This window comes from Bidens hawaiensis, unplaced genomic scaffold (assembly GCF_021521415.1).
Source record: "Bidens hawaiensis isolate Kalapana, Puna unplaced genomic scaffold, B.hawaiensis_p1.1 tig00028064_1, whole genome shotgun sequence".
Taxonomy (NCBI): domain Eukaryota; kingdom Viridiplantae; phylum Streptophyta; class Magnoliopsida; order Asterales; family Asteraceae; genus Bidens; species Bidens hawaiensis.
In genome coordinates, this window is record NW_027494566.1 from 1,643 (window position 1) to 11,874 (window position 10,232).

The following is a 10,232-nucleotide window of genomic DNA, read 5'->3' on the forward strand; positions in this document are numbered from 1 at the left end:
GACCTCATAGTTAGGGTTGTCATAACATGTCGGACACGACACGATAACTAATCGTGTCATGTTTTCCAAACACACACCTGTTTAGTAGCAGGTAACTTGTTAAGACCTGTTAATGGATATGTTAAAAGACACAATGATGAATACATGTGTAAAGAATCCAAAATTTTCAAAACAAGCATAAAAGTCTTAATTAGTAGATAATCCATAATATATTTGAAACAAAAAACCACAAATCCATAACATACTAAAAATAAAAGACGACAAATATATAGCATCCTTAAAACAAAAACCATAGAAGCAAATTATAACATACATAAAAAATATAATATCGGGTTTTGATGGGCATTAGTGAAATGTGTTTTGTGAGTATGACTTTAGGTTTAAGACTTTAGGAGTGTATATTTATTTATTTTTTAAAATAAAAATCTACACAGGTTACCAACATGTTAACAAGTCTTTAAACTGTTATGACATTAATTTAAACATGTCGATATGTTTAAGACATGAAACATGTTAAGCTCAAACCCAAACATGTTAAAACTTGTGTCGTGTCATGTTAACAAGTCCGTGCCATAAATTGACAGCTCTACTCAAAGCGCTCGGGGGCGCTATGGGGCTTTTTCTCTCTCTCTATAGCGCCCCACTACGTTGGGTGATAGGTAGGGGTAACAAATGTTGACACGACCCGAAACCGACACGTAAAAAACAAGTTTTGGGTTTGACTAACATGACCCGTTTCGTAACCCGCTTATATTCTTGTGTGTACGGGTTATGACTGAAATATTTGACACGATTCAAATAATAATATAGGTCGGTTTCGAATTGCACGTATCCTACCCGGTCAAATTAAATTTATTCGAGTCCCAGCCGTGCCCATGGGCCATAACCATTACGTTTATTATTATTCAAAACCCTAGTTTCCTTCCTTCCGACTCTCTTGATCTTCCAATGGCGACCATCTACCAAAGTGGTGGAAAGCTTCGGACGAATAAGAATAAGAAGCAGCCTATTTCTCCGTACGATCGGCCTGCTAACCAACCTAGCCTCTTTGCGAAGCTTGTGAACCCTGCTTCTAGACTCATATACGCCGGAGCTGATAGGTTATTCAGCGTTTTCCGTCAACCTCTCCCAGGTTCAATACTTTGTTACAATTTATTCAATGCTGGCTGGTTGATTTATTTGCTTAGGTTTTAATTGCTTTAATTATTTTTACCTTAAAAGGCTAATAATTAGTGCTGGTTCGTTATTAATACGTTGTAGAGGAATTAGTTTGTGTTAGTTGAGCTGCTGATCAATGAAAATTTGAATTTGATTACGTACGAATGCAGCTAAACTTTTGTGAATTGACTGTTTTTAAGTTATCTGTTATATAAAGCTATGCAGTTAATGCGGTAAAATATCAAATGCCGGTCAAGGACTGACTTCTGAGATATCATGATCACGGTGGGATATCTGTAATTTTAATATAGTGCAGTTTATATATACATGAAAAAACATATACATATATAACATTAATAGTTATGGGAAAAAAGGGTCAATATTTAAAACATGATCTAATTGTTAGCCATGAAATCTTTCTCCGAGTCCACATCAACCAAGGCAACCAAAATATTGGTGAATATCGGTCAATATCGCCAATAATATCAGTACCGATATTTGGACGGATGCTTTGCTTGGGGACCGATAACCGATATCCCACCGATATATTGCCGATATTAACTCCATAGATATAGAATAGATAATGTAGGAGGCTTAATTTTTTTGTCAGCAGACGTAGGTAACAAAATACTGTTACAGTGGCTGTGATTTTCTTAAAATTTGCTTCTCTGTTTGCTTCTTATGTTCCATCTTCAATGCATACACTTAGAATTTGAGGTTTTGTGGGATTAGGTATATGGACTTGGATTTTGCTTGAAGTCTTAACTTTTAACTGAAACCTCGTAGAATTTTATTTGAAACTTTGATATCATTGCCATTGAAGTGGATTATCACGTTACAGAATATCAAGACTTAATTATTATTGTGGATCATAAGATTTGTATCTGGTAATTAATCTAGGCAATTTTGTTGTTAACTAGTTATCATGAAAAAGATGTTAAATTTGGACAACTAGCTACTCTTTTTGCCATACTGATACGAATTTGCCATATCTGGTAACACAAAGCCATCTTTATTCAAGAATCTTTTAAACCTTTTGTCTAAAGGGTGTTAAACATTTATATTACATTCTTGTTATAAGATTATTAGGTTTTTTGACTTGTTCTGTATCCTAAGAGAAGTTTTCTTGTGATCAGGGACTAGTGAAGAACCAAGAAATGAGTCTCAGGAGGCAGGTCCAAATGTAAGTTGTTTATTACTGTTACAGGGCATTTTATATTTTGAATATAATGGGAATTTACTTTTGAGTGTGTTGCTTTAGCTATGTTACTCTTTTAACTGTTTTTTAACATAATAATTTTTTCACTTTTTTTCGGCAGCCTGCGTCAAATATTGGTGTTGGGGTACTGGAACCTAGCACTGATGAAGGTGCGAAAATAGCTAGCATTTCTGCAGCAGCTGAGATATCAGATTTTGAGAATATGCTGAAGCAGAAGACTTTTACTAGGTCTGTTTTTTTTGTTTTTTGATCGGTTGTCAAACTTTGTTATGATCTATGCTTTAAGCTGTCAAATATTTTTAGTCTCGATGAGAGTAGTAATCTTGACATATGTATTTTCTATGATCAAACTCACTAATATTAGTGTAGAATCAGTGAAATTTAGTTATTTTCAAGAATTCATACCTTGGATTGCATACTTTTATAGCCTCATACACTGATGAAATTCATCACTTGCAGATCTGAAATTGAGCGTTTGACAACTTTATTGCATTCAAGAACATCAGAGTCAGACATTGAAGGGGATAGAGCAAAGCTTCCCATCACAACATCTCAAGTTTCAAGGCTTGAAGCATCTACAAGTGGCATATTGAAGGAGAGGAAGACTGTAAACTTTGATGTTCCTATTTCAACTCCTATTACCAGTTCAAGAGTGAGTTTGCATTTTCTTGCGTGTTTTTATTTTTATGAAAGTCAATTCATATTATTGCTTTCTCTCTAGGCTTTTGAAGATGATGTGGCAACACCTGCTGAGCTTGCAAAGGCTTATATGGGGACCAAATCTGCCAAACTCTTACCTTTAGCCCTGAGGCCAAGCAGTCAACCATCAAGACAATATTCATTGTTGCTTAATAACACAACAGTTCTTCCTAGAACACCTGTCATATCACTTACACCGAAGCCTACAGCTACCTTCAAAACCTTTGATAGTTGTTTGACCACCCCTAGATCTCAAGGCAGATCGGCTTTATACAAGAATGCACGCTCCCCTTATTACAGAGGGCCTTCAACTTTAAATCAAAAGGTTGAATGAACTGAAACTAAGTTCACACATCTTATTTGATCTTGTATCAGTCAACTCTTTATCATTGTTGCTTTCTTCTTTTTCAGGGTGTGGCTTCATCGTATGCTTTAGAACATGAAGGGTCAATTGAATCAAGCAGAATGGTATCTGTTTACTCATTGCAATATTGAAAATTTTGAAAGATTGGTACAATAACATGTGAAATCTCACTTATTTTTGTAAATTTGATTTCAGGGTGCTAAACGCAGGAGTTCTGTAATAGATGATACTGGATTTGGTGGGCCCATTCGTAGGATTAGACAGAAAGTTAGTCTTCCATCACACCAAAGTTCTATCTCTAAACATAAAAGTGAGATTGCGTCAAGTCAGAAACTGCTTTTAAGGAACGAACCTGAACCAAAATTATTGACACCACTAGAGGAAAATGTGGAGACCAGTAAGCAAAAAATTAACCTAGGTTTTGGTTCTGTTCCTAGAGAGTCAAGTAGAATGGCTTCTAGAATATTTGAACAACTTAATAGAATGAGCCCGAAGGAAAAACCTTCAGGGTCCAGGCTTGCTGGAACAACTGAGAAAATAGATTCACCAAACTTTTTCTCAAGCTCTCGAGATAATAAAAAGTCAGAGGGTCAACATCGCGTGTGGTTACCTGATGCTCGTGCGTCTACCTCTCAAGTCAATAATGTTTTCAGCTCAATGAATGGAAATTGTACAGAGCCTTCATCAAGTAAAAATACTCGGTCATCAGTGATTTCTCAATTAACCTCCACGCAAAAGAAACCAACAGTTTCTCAAATGTTTGGCACAAGTACTAATAGTATTGGGCCTTCTGGAGTCAAATCAAATATTAGTCCAGATGCAAAACCACTTGGATCAATGAGGTAAGTTTTATTTAGTTGCTGAAAATTTAGTTATTTTTTGCTTTTCTGGTGGAATTTATGTTTTCTTTTCTTGGTACTTTGCAGTTCCATTAATGCAGCTTTAAGCAGCAATCAAGTAAAATTTTCAGCTTCCATTAAAGATGATAGTGGCAACATTCAGAAGCCGGTAAATTTGCTTGGTAAATCAGAATCTTCATCCTCTGCTAGTCTGACAACTGCATCAGCAAATGGTCTTTTTACATTTGGTGGCTCAACCACTACTTCAAGTACTACCAGTGGAACTCCTGCTTTAAGCATATCTATTTTTGCTTCCTCATCTTCTTACAATCCTTCTGGTTCTAATACAGATCAGCTTTTCAGTAGTACGTCATCCCATGTCTTCTCTTCTGCCACCACCACTATCTTACCCTCTACCACCACTTTAGCTACCAGCAGTGCCTCTACTTCATCTGTGGCAGCCTCGGTGGCACCAACTAAACTTTTTGCTAGCACGTTAGCCACATCAAGCAATGGTGGTAGCATATTTTCATTCAGTTCTCCATCAGCTACATTAACCACCAATGGATTTCAGGCAAATACACAGGCAGCATTCACTGCTGATACACAGGCGGTTCCGTTCAAGTTTGAGTCTGGGACTGGTGGGACCCCATCAACCACTGCAGGGAGTTCTCTCTTTAGCTCCTCAGCTCTTAGTTTTGGTCTTAGTTCTGCTGCTACCACCAGTTCCACCAGTAGTTTATTTAGTTCTGGTCTCAGTTCAACACCTAATATTGATCTTAGCTCTACTGTCGCCTCAACAGAGTCCAAATCTGGTAGTTCTGCCAGTGGCTCTACGGCTAGCATATTTGGTTCTACTGCTTTGCAACCGCCCGAGTCTTCGCTTTTTGGCTCTACACCCTTTTCGTTTGGGGCGTCTTCTTCATCTGCAGCAGGTACTACTCAAACACCTAGTCCATCTTCCCCAGCATTTGGTCAAGACTCTGGTGGCAAACCTGGTTTCGTGTTTGGTTCAGGAACACCATCAACGGTTCCTTTTCAATTTGGCGGGCAGACAAACCAACCTCAAACACCATCTCAGAATCCTTTTCAGGCATCTGCAGGAAGTTTCTCGTTAGGTAGTGGCGGGAGTGTCAAGTCTGATAGAAGGATTCTGAAAGTTAAAAGACTAAACAGGCGGAAGTGAGGAGGTTTTTTGTTTATATAGAGCACGTGAATGGCATTTTGTTTCAATATTGAGCAATCTCTGCGTCCTCGAGCAGGTATTGCGGTTGCTAGATTGTTTTTGTATCTCATTTTTTAGGGAGATGAAGCTATAGGATGTGGTAGGAATGAATACTTCAGGTTTTCATGATATATGTTTTTTTAATATATATTCATTTGTGTATTTATAAACACATAAAAACTTCAAAAAATCTATAAAGAAGCAAAAGACAGTGATGGTTGACATTAGTTGCATTAGAAACCAGTAGCAGAAGTGTTGTGAACTTGGCCATGCGGTATGGAACCCTTCCTATAGAGCCTAGACATCTCTCCGGTTCATGATACTGTGGATGGCCTCTTGGCGTGAATCCATTATGAGGTGTTAAGGTTTGGTGTGGCCGAATTGATAACTATCGGTTAATGATTTGGTTTTGAGAGCTTGGCTTTTAGTACCACGTCGTTTGATCTCGAACCTAAGGTGTGAAATTCAAACCGTTTTGATCTCGAACCTATGGATGCGAAATAAGTTGTGTATTTGCGAGTTGGTACGAATGAACCTAAAATCGTGTTATAGAGTTGTTAAAATTTAGGTCTTTACTGTAACTGAGACTACTGTTGCAAAATATTAATAAAAATATGTTTACAGGATGCTTCAACTCAATCCGTTTAGTTTGTACCAATGCCTAAAAGTTTATCCTTCAAAAAAGTTCATCAGCATAGACAATCAACTAGTTTTACAAAGTAAAAAATTCATTATATCTTAAAATGTAGAAAATTGTGATTATGCCATCTCGATTCAAGAACAAACAAGTACGTCCATAAAGGGAAAAAAGTATGTTTATATCATAATCAAATTATTAAACCTATAACAAAATGATTAAGTAAAGACAAATTTGATTTTAATAATCCAAACATTGACTTATTGGCCAACAATAACCCCAACTCATGAAATCTTTATACATAGTCTCAACCTTAAACATATTTTTCTCTAGTGATCTGATACGAACTTAAAGTTAACATCGTTAGTTTTTCTATGACGTGGACTATTTATGTGACAAAAATGTATCTCATACTTTGCAAGTATTCATTAGAAATGCAGATCATGCTAACTAAAATTTACCAACATGAAACTTAACCCCCATTATCTCTTTAGGATTTCAATCAAGTGTTCGTTAGAAATGTTATCCAAGTGTATTATATAAATACCCCTTTTAATCTGCAATAAGCAGTCAACGTCATAAAAAAATAGTGCGTTTTAACTTTAAGTTGAGATCACTGAAGAAAAAAATATTCAAAGCTAGACTTTCTCCGTTCTTTGAGTTAAAAAGAATCCCAATCACCAACTCAAAGTTACAATCATTAAAAATTAAAATTCAATTTAACTAAATAAAAACACTATTGTTGTAAAATACTAAAATAGTTACTCATCGAAATCAAAGTTAATTTCAGATTTACCGTGCAAAGCTAATTACATTTACAGCCGGAGGCCATAAACCCTCCTAAAATCCCAGTGTTGAAATCAATTAGCCAACGGAAGCATCATGTGGAGAAGAGCTATAGCACGCGCCACCGGCGACATCCGGTCACAGTTGCGGAGTATTACCGGAACACCTTCCCGCCGCCACTACTCTTCTTCATCATCATCCTCATCCTCGGTGGTTAACTCCATGATTCTTCGTTCTCTTAAAGAACACTACACTGAAGTCTCCAAAATGGCCCCACCTCCTGTACGTTTTCCAGTCTCAAACTCTGTTTATTTAGGGTTTTACGAGGGTTTGGTTTTAAAAAGTTAATAAATTTATAAATTGTTCTTTGCGGAATTACGTCGAACACCTGGTGGGCATTGTTGTCTCAGTACTGATTTGATCACTTGCTCTTATGTTTTAATTGGGAATAATATTGTTTTAATGAGGTTTTAGTGTTTTACTAGGGTTTAGCTTTAAAATTAATAAAACTGATAGATTACTGTTTGCGGAATTATGTTGAACACCTGGCGGGCACTGCAGCCTTAATACAGATTTGATCACTTCCGCTTATGTTTAAATGGGAATAGAAAACTGGAGTTGGTGTATACTGTTTAATGAGGTTTATGAGGGTTTAGCTTTACAAATGATAACTTTGACAAGTTTCTCTTGCGGCATTATGTCGAACACCTGGTTGGCACTGTACCCTCAATACAGATTTGATCACTTGCACTCATGTTTTGATTTGGGAATACAAAACTGGAGTGGGTGTGTAGCGTTAATGAGGTTTTACGAAAATTTAGCTTTAAAAATTTATAATAATCTATAAATTACTCTTTGCGGAATTATGTTGAACACCTGGTAGGCACTGTAGCATCAATACAGTTCTGATCACTTGTTCTCATCTTAATTGGAATAAAAAGGTGGACTTAATGTATACCGTTTAATGAGTCTTTACAAGGTTTTGGCTTTAAAATTGAACACATCGATAAATTACTCTTTGCGGAATTATGTCGAACACCTTGTGTGCACCGCAGCCTTAGTTTTTTAAGCACTTGTTTTCATGTTAATTGGGAATTAAAAAAAACCGGAATTGGTGTATAGAATTAGAGTTTAATGATGTTAATGCGTCTCTTATTTGTTTACAGAAGGTGAGTTCTCCTGAGCCATTTACAGTGGTGAAAGGGGCACTCGACAGTGGAGGCCCGGTTCTGAAGCGGACGTATGGAGATGAGGAGATCAGTTTATCAGTGATGAGGATGATTAACATTCTCCCTGGAGTGGATCCTTCTGAAATCGATGGTGATGATGAGATCAATCAGTTGTTTCTTCATGCTGATATATCAAAGCCCGGGCAAGACTATGTTTTGCATTTTCTGTGCGGGTTGTATCCAGATGCTTTGGGAATTCATTCGGTTTCCTTGAGACATAAGCGTGAAACCTCAGGGCTTCTTGAGGTTCCATCCAAATATAATGGCCCGAGTTTTGAGTAAGTTGTTTCAATACTCTAAGTTTCTAGTTTGCTGTGATGTATGTCATGCCTGCTTGATTATCTGTTCCTTGGATATCATAGTTCTTAGGTCAGCAATATTAGTTTTGTGTACCAGCAACACCATTCTTGAAGTGGTGTTTGTGTTTTCTGGCTAGTGAAGTAGTGAGCAGTTGATTCATCACATAGTTATCTGCTTTAAGATGACTTACATACTTCTTTGTTATGTAAGGATGTGTAATTCTTATCAACAACCTGAGACAAATGGTAACTAAAAATTTGGTTGTTGATTGAGTTTGAATGCATTAACAAGTGGATTAGTGAAACGTCCACATTTGATAGATGCTAGTTCAATATGCTTCGATTCCACGTTAATCCTGTAAGGTTTTGAATAAGATCATAGAGATCCAATTAAATATTTTGTGAACTAATTTTCTACTATTGGATGCTTAGAATTTAAAATTCTATAAATATGACGCTCACATGCTAAAGTAGCACTAATTACTAAAGATTTACAGTGAGGAACATGTGTGTTTCATATGTATTAAATACATTTTATAAGTGGAAAACTTATTCATTTCTCATTGGCTACATAGGAGTGTGTTCAATAAAACTAGTCTTAAGTAGAGAACCACAAGCACTTGTACGTAGTGGCGGTAGTGCGCGGAACATTGTCACATGTAGTGGCATAGAGAGAAATAGGCTTTCAAAAAGCCTTTTTATGCAGCACATTTAAAGCAATAGATATCTCTGTTATCTACTTAAAGTTGATTATGTATTGAGCATCTCTCTGGTTGCATATCTATTATCTTATCGAACTTAATTTGAATAGGTGTCAATTGTCAGTTCACTGCATGTTAAAGTTTATTACAGGGGGTACGTTATGAAACAAAATGGCATCATTAATCCATGTAACATACTAACATCATTCTATCATGATGTTCTCTCTTCTTCATTGGAGATAACTATTGCATACAATGTGTTTCATTTTGAACATGTTCTTAAAATCATATAAGGACAATACTTTTTTTATAAATTTTATATATGTGTGTCATACACATAATATGTTATTATGTTCACAGCTTCACATTACATGTAATTAAACAGAATCCTAACAGAATCTGGTCACACACAAAAGATAATCCCAACACTTACAGACAGTTTAAAATTTAGAAGCATGATTAATAATAATAACAATTTTTAGAAGCTTGTTGATTTAACTTATTTTTTTTTTCTGTTTATTTTTGTACAGAGCACTTGATGATCGAATGAGGGATGCATTTCATGGTTACATTGAAGAGAGAGGTATAAATGACAGTCTGTTTCCCTTCTTACAAGCATGGCTTTATGTGAAGGATCACCGCGGTCTTATGCATTGGTTCAAATCGGTCGGGTCATGTGTTAAAAATACCAATTAGACTTGTTGGTTTGTCGGCTAAGATTGTTACACTCTTTATTGGACGAACTTGCTTGCTTGCGTATCTTTATAAGATTACTTTGCTATGATTATAATGATTTTCTTTGAAAAAAGTTGCATCAAAGTTTCAGTTTTCTACTTCTCAGTCAGATAGTGGCTGCAGCATCATGTCAGTTATGCTCTCTTTTATTTTTTTCAAGTTAGAAGGTAACATAACATGGTCAATGGTTGTTAATATATTCAAGAGAAAAGGAGCCTTTGTAGGGCATTTTTGTAGCAAGTATTATTAGTGTGTCTGGTGAAAAAAAGATGGATACCCATGACAATCGTGTTGTATCGATCAAAATATAATAATCATGGGCGTAAGAGCGAGGCTTTCGC

General features: G+C 36.2%; 2 protein-coding genes across 2 annotated transcripts; both read left to right on the forward strand.

Annotated features, from left to right (window-relative positions):
- The first annotated feature begins 833 nt into the window (after positions 1-833).
- LOC143576314 (uncharacterized) lies at positions 834-5,661 on the forward strand. The gene is made up of 8 exons (XM_077060430.1): positions 834-1,132; positions 2,295-2,341; positions 2,478-2,605; positions 2,837-3,029; positions 3,099-3,401; positions 3,488-3,544; positions 3,636-4,282; positions 4,367-5,661. Exons 1-8 carry the CDS (start codon positions 949-951, stop codon positions 5,463-5,465), a joined length of 2,658 nt encoding a protein of 885 aa, XP_076916545.1. The 5' UTR covers positions 834-948; the 3' UTR covers positions 5,466-5,661.
- A 1,317-nt stretch (positions 5,662-6,978) lies between these two features.
- LOC143576317 (mitochondrial acidic protein mam33-like) lies at positions 6,979-9,928 on the forward strand. Its single transcript, XM_077060433.1, has 3 exons — positions 6,979-7,209; positions 8,094-8,434; positions 9,687-9,928. Exons 1-3 carry the CDS (start codon positions 7,024-7,026, stop codon positions 9,850-9,852), a joined length of 693 nt encoding a protein of 230 aa, XP_076916548.1. The 5' UTR covers positions 6,979-7,023; the 3' UTR covers positions 9,853-9,928.
- The last annotated feature ends 304 nt before the right edge of the window (positions 9,929-10,232 follow it).

Excerpts from the sequence above, each read along its gene's own strand:
- LOC143576314 (XM_077060430.1), top strand. The coding sequence starts at position 949 with ATGGCGACCATCTACCAAAGTGGTGGAAAGCTTCGGACGAATAAGAAT. Across the intron at positions 1,133-2,294 it reads TTTCCGTCAACCTCTCCCAG|GGACTAGTGAAGAACCAAGA; the intron begins GTTCAATACTTT and ends TCTTGTGATCAG. Across the intron at positions 2,606-2,836 it reads AAGCAGAAGACTTTTACTAG|ATCTGAAATTGAGCGTTTGA; the intron begins GTCTGTTTTTTT and ends CATCACTTGCAG.
- LOC143576317 (XM_077060433.1), top strand. The coding sequence starts at position 7,024 with ATGTGGAGAAGAGCTATAGCACGCGCCACCGGCGACATCCGGTCACAG. Across the intron at positions 7,210-8,093 it reads CCAAAATGGCCCCACCTCCT|AAGGTGAGTTCTCCTGAGCC; the intron begins GTACGTTTTCCA and ends ATTTGTTTACAG. Across the intron at positions 8,435-9,686 it reads TATAATGGCCCGAGTTTTGA|AGCACTTGATGATCGAATGA; the intron begins GTAAGTTGTTTC and ends ATTTTTGTACAG.